Genomic DNA, 23,292 nt, shown 5'->3' on the forward strand with positions numbered 1-23,292 from the left:
ATAATTAGTGTAAGATTGAAATTGAAGGGGGGGGATATCAAATTTTAAGGTAAGTAAATCCATTTTGCTAGTTGGCAAAATATGTTTTTTGGAAAAGAGCAGTGAGTATTTAGTGTTTCAACATTGATTCACGTCTGCTATCAGTATTTTAAGAGACTGGATAGCTTGATTCTGTCCGGCTATATATTGTGCTTTACTGAAATCAACTGTTTCTGGTTGCAGCTTTGGTGTGCTTGAGTGTGTATTTGCAGTTTGGAAGTGTCATGATCGTCATTACAAAATGACAGCAAATCTTTAAAAAGTCAAGAGTGATGCTGACTACGCTAATCCCATGTTAGACTAGAAGGTGGCTTTAAAAAAAGGCAACAAAACTGACTGGATAACTTATTTCCTGATTTGGAGAACATCTTTAGAATGAATACAGGGCTTTTCTAAATCTAATTGGTTTCGGTCAATTTGTAAAGACTGATTAGCTACCTGTAGTGTCTGGACAGCCTATCTCTTACTCAGCTGTTGGGCGTTGGTCAAACAACAGTAAAACTTGCTTGATCAATGCTTGAGTTTGTGAAACACACAAATACTATCAGTTATTCATTGTTTCCTCACAAGCCTTTAATGTTTTGAGTAAAGCCTGTGCATTAACATAATTTACAGCAAAATGGAAATAGCCTAAAAAAGAACAAAGGAAGGAAGTATTTTCTGCTTTTTTTTTTTTTCCCTTCATGAAGAAACATGCAAATGCAGGTAACAAAGATTTAACTTGTTACGAGGATGTTGTGTGAAGAGAAAATGAAGAACCTAAATAATGAATTTAAGTGTTACATGCCTACCTTGTATCTAGCTTGATATTTTAGAACAAATTACATATTGGGGCTAAGGGACTAAGCAGCCCACCTCTATTTTGAAGCCAGTCTGGCCTCAGCCTTTAAGAGACCCCTTGGAGCCTAAACTTTCAGAGAGTTTTCAACAAGGCCTGTTAAGTCCACAATTTCAGTTTGGCATTGAAGGTCTGTTTTTAAGAAAAAATTTTAATGCCTTGTTCTTTCAGGATTTTGCAGATTTGCTGTAATTATTCTTGTCAGATGATGTTGCGCAGGATTTGCATATTAGTACTTGATGGGGTAGTTTGCAGTGGCTGTCCAGTACCCGCCAAGTCACCCTGTCAATAGCAGAGCTCTTAGAATCAGTCAGTTCAAACTGATCATTTGAATTGTGCATATAATAGATTAGTCATTGTCTTCCCAAGAGGAGCACATCACCACTGAGTGCTCCTGTGCTTGTTGGTTTGTTTAAACCCCCTGCTCTCAGCCTTTCTCACTGTTGAAAGAACTCATACTCCAAAATTTTTTTTTTTTTTTTTTTCTGGTGTGGAGCATGTTTGCAAGACTATTTTCCTGGTGGGCAGAGTGGTGGTGGTGAACTTGTACTGCCCAGGTAATGGTGTTGGCTCCAGGGCCTTTGAGGGTGACAGCAGCTCTTTCCACAGCATGCTTACTGGGTCAGGCATGGGTTTTGTGTCATCTCACGTCCAGGTGACTGGTGTGGTTATAAATTCATATAAACAGTTGCGACAACGGTGCATCTCTGCAAAAGGATAGAGCTGGTATTTTTAGACATTGGGTGAAAACAGCCCCAGAAACCTTCACCTGATGGAGCACTTCACTGTGGGGTGAGGCGGGCCCCTGTGAGGGGACGGGCAGGGCGGGCGCTATGGCAGCCGTTCCCTGGACGCTCAGGCTGGATATTAGCAGGCTTTCAGTGCAATAAAACCGAGGTTTTTACCTCACGGACGGCTCCCGCGGCAGCCCTCACAGGAAAGAGCGCCGTCGCGGCTGTCGCCGCCGGGAGCTGCCCCGCACCTCTCCACAGTGGAAGCGGCATGGAGGGACGGAGGGTGAGGGGGTGTTCCCGCCGCCCGCGGGGGACTCGGTTCCCCGGGGCGGGGAGAGGGCTCCTCTGGCGGGGAATACCCTCTCCCGAGCCTGGAGGGCAGCGATAGCGCCTCTGCCCCTCCAGGGTGGTGGTGTGGGGGGAGGAGGTCGGCACCCGCTCTCCCTCTCCGTCCCTCCGCCGCCCCGCCCCGGGCTCGCAGGTGTTGGACGGGGGTGGGCTGTCCGCTCTGCCATGGCGGGGGCTGCCGAGGACATCCCGCAGCGCCCGGAGGAGGAGGAGGTAAGAGGCTGGGGAGGGGGAAAGGCGGCTTGAGGAGCCCCTCGGCCGCAGTCCCGTGCTGAGAGCGGGGCTGAGGTCCCGCTCCGGCGCGCTGGGTTTTTTCTTATTCAATTTCCATTGCCCGTAGATTACGGGGAAGGGGGCTGAGCGCCCTCGGGGGTTTGGGGCAGCCTGAAGTTGTTGCTGCCGTGTCTTCTGTGGCGCCTCTTGCGCGGTCACGTACCTGAAATAGCTCTTAAATCCTTACCGCCACCCCCCTTCTCTCCCACCAAGAAACTCCCTGTGACTCTGATATTCTCCCTCGAGTGCACTGTATGGTGTTTAATCTCCGCTTTGGTGGCAGGAGAAAGCTCTTTCTCTGGGCTGTCTCCGACCAAGGCAGACGGGGTATCGGCGGCAGGAGAGGGCAGGGCGGGAGGGTGGCTCTCCTCAGGAAGCCTCATCGACTCCACGCTGCCAGGTGGAGTTGCCAGTGAGAGAGTATCTAAATGAGATATAGACCTCTATAGACTCAGCCCTTGCCGATACAGGAGTGGAGAGGCGGGTAAGAGGTGAGTGAGGACCCCCCTCGCCTCCTTATGAGGGGGGTGTCTGGAAATTCCCCCCATTGAGGGGACATTGGTAAAACTGGGAAGGGGCAGCTTCAAAACGGGGGGGCCGAGGTTGCCTTTCATGATGTGGTGGAGGGCGCTCAAGCCAGGGAGCTCATCGGACATTGTGGGCACATGCTGTTCTGGCTTGAATTTTTGTGTTCAGAAAGCCTCTGGGTGAATTCACATGAGAAATCTGAAGGTTTTAAGCAGAGATACGCCATCTTGGGCCAACAGGGCCCCTTGGCTCTACGTTGCCGGCAGCTGGAAGAATATCCTGGGAAAGCACTGCTGTATCCTGCCTTTTTTGTGTGCCCTTTCTAGGTGTCTGCAGCCAAGCCCTGCTCCTGTTATTTCTGCCACTCAGGGGTGGGCTGATGTCGCTAAGAAAATTGAAAACAGTCCTCAAGATACTTGGTGTGAGGGACTTGGGATCCCACCTGTGACTGTCACACTCATGCTTTTAAGAGGCAGTTGTATGGTCACTCACAGAACAGAAACATTACCCCTATTAATTCTACATTGAGAGAAAAGCTGACTCAAAAGCTGCTCCTCGTTAGCGACATTTTCATTGTTTCTCAGATAAACCTAGGCTAGCGTTTATCTTTGAGTCACAGGTTTTGCTCTCTCTTCTTACTGCTTTTAAATTGCTTGTTGGTTCAGTTCTGGACCCGACTGATAAAGAATAGCTTAGGACAAAATGCCTGTAGTGTTCATGCAATATCTTCACACAGTTGCAAAGAGTTGTTTTCAATGTGCGTAAATACTTTATTTAGAAATAAGATGATCTGGTACAAACGCTGTATTCAATTTCTGTTCTGTTGGGGAATGGAAAACTTACAAGCAATGAAAAGTATGGTTTCAACTTAAAAGAGAATTAAAAATAACGGAACTACAGCGTATGAGATGCATTAATTTTCTGTAACAATGTTTAAACTTACTCTTCATTTTAAGGAGAAAAATAAAATCTTTCCGCTATTATGCTTTCTTAGTTTACCTTGAAACACAATTAACTTTGATATGACAGGGACATATATAAGTAAAAAATTGTCAATCTGAGAACCAAAAAAAATAAATTAGAACTTCGTTTGACCTTCCTTTCTCTTACCTCCCACCCCATCCTCTCAGCTTTCTTCTAAAACTTGTAGAACCAATTTTGACGTTGACATTCAACTACACCACAGGGGTCTCTAAACAAAATTTTCATTGTAAATACTTTGTATTTTATTCATTATTTGACCGCTGCCTGCACATTGAGATCTCTAGTGATTTTTTGGAGTACCTTAAACTCACTGACAAACAAATGCAAGTGAAAAAACTGTCACTGGTTTTCGCAGAAATGAAGCAATTTCTGTTGCTTGAGGAAGCAATGCAGCAGGGAAATTCAGCCGTAAGAGAAAAAGCTTGTTAGTTGCCCACAGCCAATGCACTGCCATTGGTCCCACTGCTCTGCACAAGCGCGATGTTATTCTTCTCAAGGCAGCTTATGGTGTCATTTATTAGCACCATCATGTAAACCCAACCAAGGCTGGGGGACTTACTGCTCTAGATCCTTCAACGGGCAGCTGCCACATCCATCTTTTCTACTCTCAACTGTAAGCCCAGGAAGTTAGAAAGAAAGAAATGTTTCAGCTTTACTGGTGCAGAGACCTAACTTCATTTTTACTGCTGTCTCAGAGGATACTGAGGTAGAAAATGTAGGGATTAACATATAACTTCAATATGGAGAGTCAAAATAGATTATGGGCTGTTTCTTTTGGAAATAGACACCACAGTGTAAAGTCTGAATGATTATTTCTCAGCAGACAGAAACTCAGGGGCACTGGGTGAAATTACCAGGCAGCAGATCTACAATTAACACAGTGACATTTCCTTTCATGGTACGTGTCATTCACATGTAGAGCTACTGTGGCATATTATGGCTTAATGTATGAATGAGTTACGAAAGTAATTAGGCAAAATAAAAGGAAAACAGGTATTGAACAGTAATGTCCATTCCGGGAAGTTCATGAACTGCTGATTCCCTGCATTTCTGTGACTGACTGTGCAGGATGCCTCTGTCTGTTATGTCTGTCTGACAGCTTGTAATATTCTGAAAATAACACTCATAAACAAAATTTAGTGAAAACTTAACTACTGCTATGGCCCAAGTATTTATTTTGCTTCAAGGTGATCTGGAAGTGTGGTTCAGAAAATAGTTGAGCATCATCCTGGGAGTGTGTGGAATCACAGTGAGACTTTTAAAAAAACACATATTAAGATTGTAAATTTTCAAAGCATGAAACTGATGTAAAGACAGGAGTACTGTCTACAGCCTGTAAGTTTAGGTCTTGGTTGACTGTTTCCCATACCACAGCTTTAATTAGATTAATTATTAAGAACTTAACATCCTTTGTGTTATAAAAATATTTTGGAATAATGTATATTATATAGAGGCATTTACTTTTTCTGTGTTATCATGGCCTTAGCTATTGAAAGGACAAGGGGCAATGTTCTTAAATTGAAAGAAGGACATCATAAGGAAGAAATTTTTATGATGAGGGTGGTGAGGCACTGCAACAGGTTGCCCAGAGAAGCTGTGGATGCCCCGTCCCTGGAGGTGTTCAAGGCCAACTTGGATGGAGCTTTGAGCAACCTGGTCTAGTGGGAGGTGTTCCTGCCCGTGGCAGGGGATTGGACTAGATGGTCTTTAAGGTTCCTTCCAACCCAAACCATTCTGTGATTCTATGGCAGCTACTAGGGAAAATAAGTGGGAAAGGTGGGAAAGCAGCCTTATGGATCTAAAAGGTTTTTCTCAGCTTATTTTGGGGGTGGAATGGGATACAGGATTTACGTAGCAGTGGTTTATGTCTCTTGATTTCAGCTGGAAGTCATCTTGCCAATGCTTGGAGATCAGAAGGGAAGTTACCAAAGGAAAATAAACTTTTAAATTAATTTATTTTCTGGGAGGATGGAGGTGAGGCTAAGAGAAGGGACTGATTACAAAATAAAACAGCGTGGTAAGGTTTAAAAGTACACAGCTCCTGGAGCAAAGCTCAGGAGGTCTGTGTTATGAGTCAAGCAAACAAGATTCTATAGACCCCATGAGTCTAGTAAAGCTCACATTTAATAGGACTTATGTATGAAAAATGGAGAGTTACATTGTACAGCAGATACGTACATAGTCTGTTTCGTTTAAAATCTGTTATAAAATTAAACAGTATACTGTCCTGATGAAGTCTGTAATTTTTTTTTCCTGGAAAGAAGAAAATTGCCAATGTGGAGTACACTTGAGGCCTGCTGTAACAATACCATTTTGCAGCTCGTGCCCTGACACTGTCCGCTTTACTCAGGGGTAGCAACAGGATGCCACTCCATCTTTCTCTGTGGAAACAAAAAGGAAAGAGTCCCAATACTCGTGCTTGCTTGTTCACACCCACTCAGATAAAACAGTTCAAAAGAAAATGATTCGATGATGAAAGGCTCTGTCTAGAAGTCTAAAATATATCAAAACTCTGTTAGGTAGTAAAGATGCTGGTTCTTAGTAAATTTAAAAATATTCGGAAATTAGGTAACGTATCAGAATGTTATTGTTGTGGTGGATCTCGTTACCATATCCCTATTTTTATCCTGATCTAATGTAAGAATTAAGGGCTTGTGTAGTCAGTTCATAGAGAGGGCAGACCCAGGATTAATATTGTTGCTCCTCTTCATGTTTCCTGGTTCCTGCTGACAGCAATCTTTAAAGAGGGATTGCAAGCTTAAAAGTCTAAAGTTGGGTTGGATGTGTTGACCCTTTGAAAGGAATGCAAGATTAATGAAGAGTCATTTTCTTCCTGTATTTTTAATTTTATGGCATGAAATTAAGTCTGGAGATTTTTTAAGGCTTTTTTAAAGTTCTCCATTAGAATTTCTATTAGACTTGGTACATTTTTTTGTCTTTTAATTACTGTTATGAAAACTTATTTTCAGCCTTTATCTTACTCTTATTTGGCAATTCTATTAGAGAATATTCTTGGATGCTTACTGTACTTTTCAAACATCAAAAGGCAAATGAGAGAGCACAGTCTTGCAAAATTTTTTAAACACGCCTAGGGTGGCTTAAGAGTCCTTCCTAAATAGGACTCGGGCCCCAAAATCACTTTCCCTATTTTACCAACTTTCACAAAAGATACACAGAAGTCAGGTCAAAAGGAAGATATACAAAGTCAAGTGACTTTGCCAGGGTCACACGAGCATTTTGTGACAAAGTAAGGAGGGAATGAATCACAAATGTTTGGGACTCCAGAACTTTCCTTGTATGAATGTTGTCTAATTACTATGGTATGATGATATATATCAATTACTATGGTCTGAAAGATTAATATAAGAAATTATTTTTAAAGGTAAATAGTTTTCAACCTTAAAAAAAAAACCCTGAATTAAACATTTATAGACAAAACTAAGCTCAGAAAATAGTGTAAAGACATTTGCACCTCTTTGCTGCTTCTTGCTTGTTTGTAGACTTGTTCTTTTTTAATAGCCTGTGAGAAGCAAGTAGGTAAGCCTAGATTCCCTTGTAGGAACACTGTAATCTGTTTTTAGGGGCTGAATTAAGGAACAAAACCATTAAAAATCAAAGCAATGAGCATCCAAATGCCTGTTGATGATAGGCGTTGAGGGCATATGGATTTATTAGTGGAATACCTGTGAAGCAAATGCCCAAATTTGGTGTTAACCTTAGACTTTAACCTTATGAATTCTGTAGCTTTTAACTTGTGTATCTTGATTTCTTTCATCATTTGTTCTGCTTCATGTTGAACAGGAACACAGGCTCTCGATTTGCGGCAAATTATGCTATGCAATAGGAGGTGCCCCAAATCAAGTGGCAGGAAGTGCCGCTGCTTTCTTCCTACAGATCTACCTGCTGGATATAGCCCATGTAAGTAGCACAAGAAACCTTTACAGATTGCAGTTTTACCTCAACGCTGATGATGTCAACAATGTCCCTGGAATGATAAAAGGTGAATTAGCTAACAAAGCTTTTAAATTGTCTTGTTATCATTTCCTCTAGCTGTTCAGCATTCTGGAAACTGCATAAACTTGTTCAGAAATAGTTGGGGTTTTTTTCTTTTTTCACTAATTTCCTTTCTGTCTTGAAGTGGCCATTGCTTGCTTTTAGTTTGCAATCATTAGAAGAGCTTTAGGCACTGTAAAGCTCACACACTTGCAGACACAAGAAAAAGGAGTGTCAAGAGTCAGAGAGTGTAAGATATGAGGCATCTGAAACATTAATAGCACCATGTTGAGGTTGTGAAGTTTTGTTCATTTGGTTTAGTTAAAAATCATTGCAGTTGCATCCAGTAGTCAACATAATTTCACATAAATTTGATTTGGTTTGTCTAGGATAATTTCATTGCAAAGAAACCTGAATGATCCTTCCTGAAGGTTCTTTGCTTCCAGTCTGTGGCTTTCTGGTGCAGAAACAGACCTGGTAAAACAAAGCAGTAAGAGTCATCCCATTCATCTGACTTTCAGCTGCTCCGGCTAGATTTCAGGACAGCAGAGAAACAAAGAAAATCAATTCACAAGCATTTTTTACTGTTTTGGCTTGTCTTGTATGTCTGCATGGTAACTAGGTGGGACAAATAAAGGATAGAAAAAAGGATTTTAGGGAGATGAGGCCAAATTGCATTGACTGTGAGAACAGCTGTAGCTGAAACTATGTGAGTGGCTTTCAGCACTGATGACTGTTTTTATTTTCTGTAAAGAACAGGAGGTTCTGGATCAGATATCATTATCCACTTGATGTTTAAGATGTAGAAAGACGGAATATCATGACTTGGGGAATGGAGGTGGGCAAAAGATTGGGTTTATGGTTTTCCTGTAGAAGTCTGATATCAGAAGCTGAGGTGTGACTTACGTGATAAAATTGGCAACACAGTAAGACTGGCATGTAAAACTGAAATCCTGAGTGTCTTGTTGAGACCAAAGTCACAAGATCTAGAAGAGGGGCCAGTGTTGGACAGCAGTGTCAAAGATGTCAAGTGATGGTGTGGAGTCTGAGGAGTTGGAGGTGGAACAGGTGGCTTGGAGATGCGGCAGGGAGGGGGATGCAGCCCTGACTACAGCCATTTCACACTTACATCAAGGACGGCAATAGAAGCCATTGGAGATGATGAAGCATGAACTGAATGAGAAAGATGCTAATACAATTTTCCCAGAGTGCTTATAAATATGGCAGTTTTCCTACTTTCTGCTTATCACAGAATTTGAAAATTCTTGAAGCTAGGGATTGTTTATTCTTTATGCATTTGTGTAGAGGGTCCAGAAAGCTGGGATACCATACTTGCATCTTTGGGCACTACCTAAATAAATGACATAGTAATTATTATTTTGTTAACAAGGTCCTACTGAAACCCAGTAATTTTGCTAAATATTTGTAATGATACACTTAGTACTTCATTAAGGGGCTTAATTATTTGTTCCTTGATGGTTTAGTTTGTTCTCTGAAGTAATCCTGCAGGGACAGGACTTATTTCAAGGCCTGATAAACAGCTCTGAAAACCTGTGGGGTTTTGCACAATTTTCAGGGGAGAGCATGTAATTTTACAGTCACTACCTGGATTTAATTCTTGCCCACTTAGAGGGCAGAACTGTTTTAGTTCTTTGAGGGATTGTGAAACTTGCTAGATGTGATCTTTCATCCATAATCCAGAGCCTTTCTAAGAAAATTACTTTTGTATTCACTTTCTGTAGCTTACAGTTTTTCCATTTGAATTCCATGTTCCACCTAAATTACCTGTATAAACTACAGACATATACATGTAACTCCAAACCACACAGGATCCTTCAGTCAAATTACTACAAAACACAAAAACCTCTGATAATAGGATCCTCATCTTTATTCCTTTTGAGATGGGTGAATTTAGCATATTTTATCTTGTATTTTATTAATACTGAGAAGTTTCTGGCATTGGTGCTGACAGACACTGTCTAAATTTAGGTGGCTAAGAAAATGCAGCCAAGGGATGTATAAGCCTATACCAATAATGAAGACAGTGTGACTACATAGACTCCATTCCTAACATGAGAGAGGTTTAATTTTCCTTAAGGCTTTCTTCCACCTCTGTTTATCTAATATCCACTTTCTTTCAGTCTATTCAAGTTACCTGAACAAAATACTAATGCGGAACCTACCTAATTTGAAGTTTTCTGTCCCTTTGTCCCTCATAACTGCAGTATTTCCACCCCTGTATCATTCTGACTGCTATTTTGTTCCTGTTTTGGCTGACTTGTCTCTTGAGAAGCAGTAATGACTTCTGAGCAGTTACAGTGCAGCCCCCACAGCAAGCCTGCCTCAGGGTTGGTGGACTCCTTGCCATCCTGGCTGTGGGAGGGCACAAGTCGGCAAAGGTGGATGAGGTGAACATCAGCAAACTGCTGTGGGACATGGCCCAGTGCTCATCCCAGCCTTGTCCGACAGTGCAGCCATGGGATGCTTGGAGAGCCACTGTCATTTCCTGCTGGAGACTGCCATTCCAAATCCTTCCCCCTTCATAAGCTTTCTAGGGTGGAGTATGCGTCTCGGAGCTGGTGGTGTCAGGAAGATTGGCTGCCCCGGCAATTTCACCTAATTTGGGCTAAAGTTTAACAGGTGTGATTACAAAAGTGCATAGCATCTGCCTTTTACAAAGGTCATCCAGGACATTCAGAGATTATTGCTTCCTTCTTTCACTCTGAGGGCACACCTACCACAAATTTTGCAGGCAGGGGACCTGCACCAGCTGAAAGCCATGTGATGCTGCCTCCTAAGGCCATAAGCTCTGCAGGAAAGCAGGGGATACTAGCTGAAGCTTGGTGTTATATCAGCTGCATTTGCCAGGCTTCCCGCTGCGTTGGAGCACTGATAGCACAAAGAAGCATATAGATGAAGGGGTTTTGTCTGCTGTCGCTGTTTAAGCCACATAGGCTGTTTCAACAGTCTCTCTTTGATAATTGATTTGAGGGACATTCACGTTTATATAGATCTCAATGACTTTTTTAGGCCTATAGTTTCAGTGGCATGAACTGAGCACTTGGAAAAGAACCCACTTTTTTTAACCATTGCGTGATATGATTTCCCAGTCTCTCTACAGATATATGTGAAAAATAACTACATTGCCTGGGATAAACTGTTTTTCAGTATCGACACTTAAGTATGGTCCTCCTGGGTTAACTTCAAAGGCTATTTCTACTTGGCCGTTTTATTCTTATGTAATCTGTAGGCATTTTTCAAGTGAGATTTGTTGGACATGTGCTGGCAGCTTCGATTTGAACAGATGTGCCTTATGCAGTTCACTTGTCACAGTTCAGTTTTGAGTGGATAACATCTGCTGTGCTTACAACGTCTTCCTCAGACACATGCCACCAGTTGGCAGCCTTGTTGGTAATCTCAGGAGATGACAAAACATGGCTGCATGTAAACAGCTCACTCTACTTTTTCCTAGATCAGGTCAAGATAAAAATGTAGGGAAATGGGGCTGTGTGGGGAACAAAGTGAGAGAATAATTAGAAGGACTCTTCAGGTTTTATGACTAAAACAAGGACTTTAGTCTACTATTTGACTATCTGAGTCCTGTTCCTAGTCCTGAACACATTCGTAATCTCTCCTTCCTTGCACTTTTCCCCTCTAATCCCTTCTTGCATAGTGCCTGTTCCAATGTCTCATTTTTTTGCTACAGGTAACCAAGAGTAATTTCTATGACAGCAGCAGACATGTTTTGTAAATGAACTATCATTATTCTTTAAAACAGTGAGGGTTTTTTTCTGGAAAGTTGCTTTATGCTGTTTCATTGTATTGTGAAACAATGGCTCTTGTTTACAGTATTCTGTCTGTACTTTCAGATTACTCCGTTTCATGCCTCTTTGGTGCTGTTCATTGGCAAAGCCTCAGGTGCAGTTACTGATCCCGTTGCTGGCTTTTTTATTAGCAAAAGTAGATGGACAAAAATTGGGCGGCTCATGCCTTGGTAAGCATAGATGTGTACATATATTTACAGATATATATATGTATATATATGAATATTGTGTGTATGTGTGTGTTGTGATCATACCTCATTGAATTAGACTCATTTTTCTTTGCCTGTTTCCCAAACAACAGTGATATTGTATTCATTTTACATATATAAAATAAAAAAGAAAAAAAATGCCTGTCACGTATTTCCCTTTACATTGTTCACCCGTGAAAACATAGAAGAGATTTTCTGCCACTGGAGACACAAATAAAGCCAAGACACTGCGTTGTTAACAAAGCCAGAAGCTCAGATCTGAAACCTTCTTGAATTTGTGGCTGAATTTGCAACTTTGTCTAGATTCCATTAGTTTGGCTTCACTCCTCCACAAAGTTGGAAGTTGTTTCTACTTGTGTCCTAGTATGCCTTCACTTCTCACATCAGCCTTCCAGGAGCTCTGTCAATGATAATTCTCTAGGTCTTTCAATTCAGTAAAGGATGTGTGCATACATGTGGAACAGATGTGACACCATGGCATTGACAGGCTCAACAACCAGCACTGTCCTGACACTCTGTTACATTCTTCCTAGCAGCAGTCATCGTGCTTCCCTTACTTCCCCATAATCAAAATACTTATAGAATTTTCGTGGTTGGAAGGGACCTTTGAGATCATCGAGTCCAACCATACACATACAAAAAAACCCCTTACAATCTCTGTCACTAGAGCATGCCCTGAAGTGCCAAATCTATACGTTTCTTAAATACCTCTAGAGATGGTGACTCAACCACCTCCCTGGGCAGGCTGTTCCAGTGCCTGACCACTCTTTCAGTAAAGTAGTTCTTCCTAATATCTAATCTAAACCACCCCTGCCGCAACTTCAGACCATTTCCTCTGGTCCTGTCATTATTCACTTAATTAAAAAATCACCATGACTTTTATAACAAATAAGATACTGTAAGATTTTGATCAGCATTTTTAAAGGGACAGTGTGATGCCTCGCTTTGACGTACTTAGCCCTTGTATGCACTCTAGCTAGTACACTCATACATGTGCTGTCCATGTGCTATAAGGAGAAGGTAGAAGAATTAACGTTACTCGTATAGGAAGGAGATTGACAGGTGTGAAGCAAGAAATTGAAAAGGATTGGTCTGTATTAGAGCAACCCAAGCTTATCTATGCCATAGGGCATTTATTTGTTGGGGTTTTTATATTTTGGAAGTCAAGGGAAGACCGAGTAGTTTGTGAAATAGAGAAGTGATGAAAGACTGCCTATCTCATGCATTATAAAGATGTAATGTAAACTATTTTGTATTATTAATTTTGAATTCATGTAACCCCCCAACTTGATTCATAACAAAAATCTAAGAGTAAACGTGGTATCCTGAGCAAAGAAGTTGAATTTTCATGGAAAATAAGACCATTTTTTTAGCTCTTGCTGTCACGTGGTTTTAGGGCTACAGAAACTTGTCTGTGGGCAGCTTATATCGACAAAGAATAGAAGGCAAGTACATGTTGGAAGAAGGCTGAGATCAGCTGCTCTTGGCCCCAGCAAGAACAGGGCCTTTAGGTCAAAGTTAAGCTTTTTGTCAAGAGCCCTATGCGAAGAGAGAAGCTTGCTGCTGTTTCTCTTTCCAGGGTTTGATTTGTGGCCAGGTAAATGGAGTGCTTTTTAATGAGCACTGAATTAACGGAGTGACGGAGTTATTAAAAGAAAAAATCTACATTTTTATACATATGCCGTTAGATGTAGTCTGATGTCTTGTTTTTCAGTTCTCTGAAAATACTGCAAATACATGTGGTTAGTGTTAAATCAATGTTAGAGTAATTCCCATCCTAGCACAAGCATTAACTTATCAACCCTTTGCACTGTAAACCAACTTCTGTACAACGCAAGTTGCACAGGAAAAGTGCTTATCTAACCCTTTAATATGCGTTCATCAAACAGCTGCTTTCTTTCCAGAAGAATTTTGTCTGGGTTTTTTTTTGTAATGGTAGTTTTTTTCAAGGGAGTTTTGTTCCTGCACTGTGGAGGTCAGACTGTATTTACACAAAGCAAAAAAAATGGGTCTTCCATTAGCAAAAAATAAGTATTTTGATACTATTCTGACTTCTTAAGTAACTAGAGTGAAGCAATGGAATTGGCTCAGTCAGAAAAGCTTGCCAGCAAAGCAAGAGCATTAGTAAAGAAGGTGAATGTTTAACTATAGCTTAACACCATACTCAGTATAATAAGAAGTCACCAATCACTATTGATCTCTTTTATGCAATGTGTTTAAAAGGCATAAGCAGACATTGACTTGATGAAATACACAAACCTGGTCAAATATTCTGTCAAAGCAGATAACAGTAGACAATGAGATATTCAGCGACTTCAGCAAGGCTCTGAAAACTCACTGACAATAATGAGGAAAGGAAAATATAGAAAGAGGATGGAAGGAGGGAAGAATTCTAAGAGGGTTATTGCTGAAAAGTTGCATGAAAAACTGGCTGTGAAAATATTTTACTGTGGTGACTCTATCTGGCCAGCAGTCTGGAAGAGCTCACTCTTTTGGAGAGGAAAGCAGATTCGCTGAGATGTGTCAGGGTTTTGCCCTTATTTGTGTTTTCCGTTGCTGACCAGCTGCGGGTGGCCTGGGGACTGGAGGACAGAGAATACCAGAATCTGGCACTTTCCTTGTAAATGCTCAGCTCCCAGTGATGCTGTCCATCCCAAAGAGCAGTGTGGGAAAGCCATTGTTTCACTAAACTATTTACCCACATTACTCTTTTGTATTCAAGGTTTTCAGTTCATGATTGCAAAATAATCAGCTGACCTCCAATGTCAGTAGTGCTGTTGTGAAGGGATTAATCTGTTTTCTGTTTTACATGTTTGGATATTTTTTGTTGGGTTCTTGGACATTTAATTACATTGTTTAATGTCCTATTTACAAGAATACGGGAGAGCCTCAATGGTGCTGCAGCTCAGACTTTTAGGAAATAATAGCATCTGACCAATTCTTCCATATCATGGAGTTTGACAAGTGTTGTTTGACTGAAATAGTTTTTAGAGTAATGTAATTAATTGCTGTGTAGCGGCAATGTCTGGAATTTCAGTTTCTGTCGTCATTTTTTTCAAGCCACCTTCCTCACCACAAGATGATCCTTTTGTGTTTGAAGTGATTAGGAGTTTTGCTGTTGAGTCAAATGAAGCAAATTATCATATACCCAAGTAGATGCAGACTGTAGGAACTTTTGCAGTGGGCTGTCCATTAACTTTTATGCTGTTTTCAGCTTTTTTAAGTGTATCAACATATTTGCACTTTCTTGAAGTAGCAATGAAGAGGCTAAGTTGAGAGGAAAACTGAAGGCATTAAAATTGGAAGAGGGAATCCTTGGCAATAAGCAGGCTCATGTAAAAATTGCTGAAGTATGTGAAGACATGTGACAATAGAACTTAGTTTTCAGTGGTTCTTTCTAATAAGTGTGTAGTCTGAGACATGTACTAAGGAATGGCAGTGTAGGTATGCTATTACAGTGCATGTGCAATGAAATTGTGTCTGTTATGAGTGGGACGTGAACTTAAGTATAGCACTTTTCCTTCAGGTTTGCTGGGCTTTTTCCATTTTATGGAAGTACTTGTATATATTTTATATTAATCTGTCTATTTAATGCATGCTAACGTTTAATACTTAAAAACGTGGCATTATTGTAGTTAGAAAAATTGCACATAAAATAAATCACATTATATTGATTATTAGCAGGAAAAATCCATGTGCTTTTTGTTGAGATTGTTGACACATGTTAATCTTCTTTTCAGGATGCTGGCATGTACACCCTTCACAGTAGTGTCCTATTTTTTTATGTGGTACCTGCCTCCTTTTGTATCAGGAAGAGTTGCGTGGTACCTGACTTTCTACTGCCTTTTCCAAGCACTGACCACAGTAAGTAGATTATAGGTCGTGATGTTCTCAGCAGTAACTTGCTTGTTTTCTGTCTATATTAATGCATTCAGATTTAGTAAACTGAGATTTACCAAAACTTTGCATTTGATTTCAACTTCCAGTGAATTGAAGGGATAGGAAGATGTCCTTTTTATCAAACTCTCTGCTGGTTGATGGTTTCTGCCAATGCTTTCTCTGGCAAATGACCTGCTAATTCAGACATATTACCTCCAGTCCCTTTCATTGGCAGTGCCTTAGATACTCAACTCATTCTTGTACAGATCCACAGAGACATTTGGATTCCTAATTCCAGTTAGACATCTAACTTCTCATAACTTCTATGTTCAGGAGCAGATTAGGAGACCAAGTAGGTTTGTGGCTCTGGTTCTGGGTGTTTTGACTCAAGCTAGAAGGCAATGGAAAGTCAGGGTACCAGAGCTGAAATAGTACTGACAGTAGTCATCATGATATTTATGCCTGGATAGAAGAGTTTGAGCATGTGATTTTTTTTTAATACAGCCCAGAACTTGCAGTATTTATACAGAAGCCATCATTTCAGTGGATCCCAAAGAACTTCTCTGACACATTCCATGCTGTACACATAGGGGTTGCATCACCCTGTTTTGCCTTGTAGCCAATATCAAGGTGAAACAAGGTATCTTCCATGCAAAGCAGTATCAGGCAGCAGATTAGGACTGGAAGTGAGACATCTGCCTTGCAATTTGGCAGGGCGTATCCCATCTGATTGAATATCACTGGATCATGTTTTGAAAAAGTGTTTCCCAGACATTTAAAATGTTTGTATTTCTTGTTTGACTTTGGCTTTTCTCCTGTTTACAGATCTGTTGGACCTGGGAATTCTGTATTCCAGTGTTAAGGTGGAATATTTTCTTAGGCCCTTTGTTTCCTCTGTAGAAAGATGGTCCAGGAGACATTCATAATGGCTTAAAATAATTTTTTTCCCTCTCTCTTTTGAAGGAAAAACACAGGTTTTTCATGACGGAGCTTTGAAAATGTATACACTTGCCGTGTTTGATGGAGGTGAACAGAAATGCATTCTGCAGAAACAGAGTAGGATGCAGATTGTGAGACTTCGTTTGCTTGGCTACAGATCTCTGTGGTGGTGGAAACACCACAGAGAACTTGATTGTTCAAGCAGGTTCATGTCCCACTTAAACGTCACAACAGTCTGAGAGTTTGGCTCGTATGTTGTTCATAGATTTTTGAAGTTATTTTTATTTTAGTTCAACACTATGACCACAGGGTCCCACTTACATCATGACCATCCAAAAGCTGAAGCCTTTAATGTTTAATATTTTCAGTGAAGTACTACTGGAGATAAGATCTCTCCTGCCGTAAAAGTGGGGCTTATTTACCCAACATCGCAATAAATATTGCCAGTGCATTGTTTCCACCAAGATTTTACAGCAAGGCATCAATTGCATGCTAGATATAGTGCTGTAAAAACAAACGAGCAACGCTCCTAATCTTGTCAGTGCACGGATATAGCAATTGAGTGTTTATATCTATTCTTAACTCAAATTAAGGAGTGTGTGGCAAAATGGTGCTGAAGACAAAGTAGTTTTCACAATTATCTCCTGGAATTACATAGTGAGACAGATATTTGAACTACTTTAGGGATTTATACAGTCTTCTGGCTTGAATAAAGTGGAAAATTGTATTGTCTTCATTATGGCTTTGCTTCCTGTTAGTTAGCTCAAGCTAGGAACATGATAGTCTCCTAGTGCAAAGAAAACTAGATGCTTTATAGCCTAGCTATGAAGGACATTTTCCCAAGGAAGCTGAAGGAGCACAGCATTAAGGTAAAGTCTCTTGGGTAATTTATTATTTATTATTTGTATTATGAAAGATACTTTTTCCCTTTAATGTGCTTTACAAATCAAAAAGAAAAGACAGGTCTACATGCTAAAAAATACAATGTACTAAATAAGTGAATTCCAAGGTCACGTTGAAACATTTTCCCGGATATCGGAAGAATACAGCATTTACCCTGACATTTCCTAAGTGATGTTCTTTCTTTGCATAGTTATTCCAAGTACCATATTCTGCCCTCACCATGTTTCTCAGCACAGACCAGAAGGAGAGAGATTCTGCAACAGCATACCGTGAGTGTGATCTGGGCTTTCTCATGTGGATTAGAGCTGAGTTTTATTTAAAATCATTCTTTATCTATAGGAAGTTCCTAATGGTTTGTGTTCCTAAACTGGACTTTTATATGAGATTTTTAATATCTGATGAAAAATATTTTGCCTTGTAAATGCTTCAGTTTTTCTAGCTAAATAGGGGACATTAATGTTTTATTGTCTCAAATTGTCTCATTAGCTCTAAACTGTTTTTGGTTTATTGCTAGCCAGACGAGACAATAAAAATCACTCTTACCCAAGCCAGGGTAGGGAATAATGATTTCATTTAAAGGTGATTTGTAGGGGAAAAAACAAAGTGCTGACTTTCTTTAACATTCAGTTAAAGAAAGTCTGAAGTAATTTTGAGTATTTTCTTTCTTCCTTTTTTTTGTTTTGTTTTGTTCGGATTTCCTTAGGTTTATGTGTTTCATGTAATAAATTCAAATCCTGAACTTGTTTTCTCTGAAAAAATTTCTAGAACTCATAGAACCAAGACAGTTAGCCTCACCAAAAAAGGGGAGTAATTGTGTGTGCATGGTCACACCAACTGAAGTCTCTCTTTTTATTTCATCTGTGTTTATTTAATTCTGATATATACTAGGTAGTTTAAAACAGATCTTGCTTTAATATAACTAGCACTCTGACTGCATTAGTTAAAAGAATGTGGGCTTCCAGACCATATCTCTGGCTCTTCAACAATCAAAACCAGGCAAAGTTTTCGCTTTGAAGCAAATCGATCAGACAGAAAAAGTGCAATCAAAGTATTTTCAAGATTTCCTGTGTAGATCATAAATGTAAGAACAGCTTCTTCCCTTCCTACTCTCTTCACCTCTGTTCTCACGCCTTCTTTACTGTGTAACTGATGTGTCTCCACCAGCATTAAGAAAGGTAAAGAGAAGAGAGTCAAATATCACATGAAAGACTTTTCTGTTGTCTTTCAGTGTTGCTTTAGAATGACTTGTAATTTTTTTGTTGCATCTGTTTTCTCTTCCTGGCAAGAGCCGCTTTCTCCTCTGTTAGGCTGTCTAACCCTCACCATACTTGCTTGAGTATGTTGAAAACTAGACCATAGAGGCACAATGAATTGGCCAGAAATACTAAAAAAAAAAGTCAGAAATTCTAGATACAATATTCCCTGAGCAACCCAATCCCTTTCCAGCACATGGAACAGTTGTAATTTGCATTATCACCAATTATCTCAGGAGAAAGTCTGGACTAACAGTCATAGGACAGGACTAAACAGCGGGAGATTCCAGTTGTGTTATATTCTTTGGCACTGACTGTATTCTGAGTCATCTGGCCTAAATTCTAACTAAATCCATGTACCTAGTGTTTTCTGTTGTCTGGTTTTATGTCTTCAGAGGCTGTGATCCAAATAAATGTGCTTTCCTATCTGCTAGTCCCATGCAAGGCTTCACAGGCGTGTGAAATTTATGCTCATAAAAGCTGTTGAACTCCATGGCTGAGAGGTGTTATACATTTATAGTGTCGTTTTATTGTTCAGAAAGGGTTTAACTTTTGAGTGTACAGCTGTTCTCCTAAGCCAAGTTAGGGTGGTGGAATGAACCATAATTTTAGCTTTTCAGATGTTGATATTTTTGTATATTTTGAAATTATATTTGTTTGGAGCCAAGTTTTCTTGTAATGGTTATGATTATGTGAGAATTTTTTCTTCTTTTTTTTTTTTCCTTCTTTTTTTAAACAAGTGCTTTACTTAAACACTTTTGGTTTCATAGAGGATTCTTTTTGATAGACTTTCTTGGATGCAGTCAGTTGTTGAGGCATTTCTTCAACTGTTTAAAGAAAACCAGCTGTGTAGTACAAAGTGTGCTTTTAAAAAAAGTTTGGGATCAGAGGATCCATTACCCTCTACTGGAGACAGGGGGAACTACTTACTATAAATTTTGTCCTGCTCCTTATGAATGCAAGGTAGAAATACTGAATTCCAAAGTTGCTTTAACATAAATCCTACTTACATTCTGGGCAAAATATAACTTACTTCAAGTTACAATCTGCTTTCTGAAAGATCAGTTTTCTTGGCTAAGGTGGAAAGTACTACATTGTAAATTCTGAGCACACAAGAACTTTGAAATATGCCTGTTGCTCAGCTCTTTCTACTTCTTAGAAAATTAGGGTTTATAATGGTTGTATTTCTGTTGCCTCTAATGATGCTTCTGAGTTTTATTCTACGCAAGTGCTTGTTAAAATGCAGATGCAGAGCCCTGAATAAAGGTTATAAATGTGGTGTTTTGAATGAAATGTGTGACTCACGTGCATTGCCTTTGCACTGAGTAGTCAACAGTTTGGAAGCTCTGCAAGGCCCAACTGAGACTAGTTTGTGTCCAAACTCTTCGGATTAGGTTGCGGTTAGGATTCCCACCATCTGCCAGCATTTTTGTGTGTATGGACTGAACTGTAACTTTGCTAATAAGACTGGATGTGAAGTTTGGGCAAGAATCTTTGTTCTTTTTTAACTTCCCATTGGTTTAAATTAATGTTACACAAAGACTCAAATTTTCCATTCAGAAGCATTTTCTGCTTGGGAACATACAAGCAATGGTTTAAATGATCCAAGACTCCTAGGGAGCTTCTCTTGCCTTTTCCTTACTTGGTCTTCCATAGCTACGTACAGCCCTCGTTACTGCACTGTCTGAACACCTCACAGTCTGTGTGCATTGCCCTCCCGTTAGGTGAAGAAGTACTTTTATTCCTTTACACAGATACACAAGAAGGCATGTGTCCAAGGTCACTTAGGAAGGCTGTTATAGAGCAGGGAACTTGAATAAACCAGAACCTAGGAGCTTTTGAAATGCCTGTCACTTCCCAGGGAGAGTATGATAACCACCAGGACACAACACGCTCTGGAAGTGGCCCTTCAAAATCCCCCATGGTGCTTCTGAGAAAGGAACATGGGACCCCCGGAACTACTGAGAGAGAATAAGTAGAAAAAAAGCCTGATATTTAGGGCAATGAGAAGAACATTCCCTCATAAACAGGGAGTCTTGGTCCCTGTTCCTAACCTGTTCGTGTATTCAATGCTATGTATCTTTACACAAAACGCATAAATGGTGTCTGGAGCTAGGACAGAGATTCAGTTTATCTCCCTGCCATGGGGATGCTGGGTATGGGCATATTGCATGAAAAAAGGAGTTGCAGGCTTCAGATCCCTCAGGGTGAGAAGGGTCTAGAACCAAGATTACTCACCACTCGCCTACGACGGACTGTAACAACCAGACGCCTTCTTGACTGATTTTGAGTATATGAAGCATGAGCTGGGTACCCATGGTTAGATCTTTGCTTTCCCAAATGGAGACTTTAGTTGTTTTTTCAGATGGTCCCTTGTTCTGATGGTACTTGGAGTGTTAGTGATCTGAATCATTCTCTGAGGCTGAGGTAGCTAATTCTGCCTTACTGTGGCCTTAGGCAGTTAAGAACAGCTACTGCTGTTTCCAAGAGCTTTGCAGCTCTATTATTTTGACCATAAGCCTGTGGTAAGTATCATTTTATTTTACAGTTGGAGAACCTAGAGGTCTGATCATATAGGTGGCTTGAAAAATGTTTCACAAGTTACTGTCAAGCTTGAGACGAAAAGTCTGATGTTATGCCTCCTAGTCCTGCTTTGGGAAAATGGCATTCAAAATTTAAACTGTGGTTCTGCTCTGGTCCTCAAGATGAAAGGTTTCTGTGTTATCCTCTTGTGTCTCTTAATCTCAGCAATATGCATCGTGCAGCCTGTATAAAAGAGGCTCTTCCATGAAGGCTTCTGAAAGCTGATCAGAAAATAGATGACAAAACTCTCCTTGAAACTGTTCTATTATTGACCTTCTATTCTGCTGTTCTTGGTGTTCCTTTTTCTGCTTGTTCCCTGTACCAGAAAATGGTTTGATGAGGTTTCTCCTCATTGAGACAAATGAGCAAGCTTGCGGACAGTGGAGGAATTGAGTTCTCATCCTCAGTGCACATTTGTGCTTTCTTCTTTAGGAATGACCATGGAAGTGCTTGGGACCTTGATTGGAGCTGCACTTCAGGGGCAGATTGTGGCCAGTGCTCATGTCTCTCATCACTGCGCTGTGACTCCCCCAGTAAACACAACTGACTCCTGGCATGACACTCCCAGCTTTCCAGACCCCTCAGATCCCTTGTCTCATCAAGTAAGTGTCTATAGGAGCACACTAAAATCTCTTAGGGAGAGGGGTGGGGCTGTTTCTATAATATCATATCACATCATCCAGCCAGATGAGCAGGAACGTGACTTCCTTGAAATCAGTAATGCTGGAGTTGAGACAACAACCTTGTTGCAAACAAGGCATCCTGTCTGTGTCTTTGCAACCACTTCTCAGCACGGCAGCAGAATTACACTGAGGAGCTTTGCTGAAGATGCCAAACTGTAAAATAGCTAGGAGGTATATGGCCATCCTTTGTTTTCGCTAGGGGCTGCTTTACAGTTTAAAATACAAGCTTAGTAAGAAAAGCTTACTTTACCCCGCCAGGAACACTGTATCCACTTCTGGGTTCCCCAGCACATAGACCTGTTAGAGTGGATCCAGAGGAGGGCTGCAAAAATCATCAGAGAGTTGGAACACCTTTACCTATGAAGAATGATGGAGAAAGTTGGATTTGTTCAGCCTGGAGAAGAGAAGGCTTCAGGGAGATGTTATTGTTGCCTTTCAATATATAAAGGGGACTTATAAGAAAGATGGAAAAAGAATTTTTGTTTTTAAACTGAAAGACGGTAGATTTAGATTGGATATTAGGAAGAAATTTTTTACGATGAGGGTGGTGAGACACTGGAACAGATTGCCCAGAGATGTGGTAGATGCCCTATCCCTGGGTAGTGTTCAAGGCCAGGCTGGATGGGGCTCTGAGCAACCTGATCTAGTGAAGGATGTCCCTGCCCATGGCAGGGGGGTTGGAACTAGATGATCTTTGAAGGTCCTTTCCAACACAAACAATTCTATGATTCTATGAAAAATGGTGGCTATAGCAGGATCTTTCAGTTCAGCAACACTGCTTTTCAAGTAGTTATCACTGGGGACCTCCTGTAAAGATTAATGGCTGTTATGTGAGTGAAACTGTAAATCCTACTTGGAATCTGTATTCTTGTGAAGGTACAAAGCACCATTGAAAGTAAATGGTTGGTAACAGGCAATCAGTGGGAGCAGGGCTCAGTGGGTAAGTTGTGGAATGAACCTAGAGATCCATGCTTGTTTATTTCATTTTCCACAGCAGATTTTCCCTGTAATCCTGCAGAAGTAATTGAATCTCTTCATGCTTCAGTTTGCTATTTTTTGATTTATATCTGGGAGGAAAGCTTAAAACCTGATCCAAATCTCAGTGAACACAATTTGATAGTCTTCCATTGTTTCCAGTGGTCTTGAAACAGACCCTGATTCAAACAATTACCTTGTGTAGTTTTTTTCTGTGTCACTTGTGAAATCAGCAGTTTGTTGGTTACATTTTACCAGTTGCTAGATTCAGTCTTTCTTTTTATATTTTCATGTATTTCCCTGTCAG

General features: G+C 40.5%; 1 protein-coding gene across 5 annotated transcripts in view; it reads left to right on the top strand.

Moving 5' to 3' along the window:
* The first annotated feature begins 1,368 nt into the window (after positions 1 to 1,368).
* The window catches only part of MFSD2B (MFSD2 lysolipid transporter B, sphingolipid), a 40,511-nt gene continuing 18,587 nt past the window's right edge, over positions 1,369 to 23,292 (top strand). For 2 of the 5 annotated variants that reach the window (XM_054197158.1, XM_054197159.1), the window contains exons 1-6: positions 2,751 to 4,642; positions 7,546 to 7,662; positions 11,607 to 11,731; positions 15,511 to 15,634; positions 17,682 to 17,760; positions 21,760 to 21,929. In XM_054197158.1, the coding sequence (XP_054053133.1) occupies positions 4,550 to 4,642; positions 7,546 to 7,662; positions 11,607 to 11,731; positions 15,511 to 15,634; positions 17,682 to 17,760; positions 21,760 to 21,929 (708 nt within the window). In that variant the 5' untranslated portion in view covers positions 2,751 to 4,549. Of the gene's footprint in view, positions 2,173 to 2,750; positions 4,643 to 7,543; positions 7,663 to 11,606; positions 11,732 to 15,510; positions 15,635 to 17,681; positions 17,761 to 21,759; positions 21,930 to 23,292 lie in introns of those variants that run through there. The other 3 variants (XM_054197155.1, XM_054197156.1, XM_054197154.1) reach the window with 3 other exon arrangements.

Source organism: Rissa tridactyla, chromosome 3 (assembly GCF_028500815.1).
Source record: "Rissa tridactyla isolate bRisTri1 chromosome 3, bRisTri1.patW.cur.20221130, whole genome shotgun sequence".
Lineage (NCBI taxonomy): Eukaryota > Metazoa > Chordata > Aves > Charadriiformes > Laridae > Rissa > Rissa tridactyla.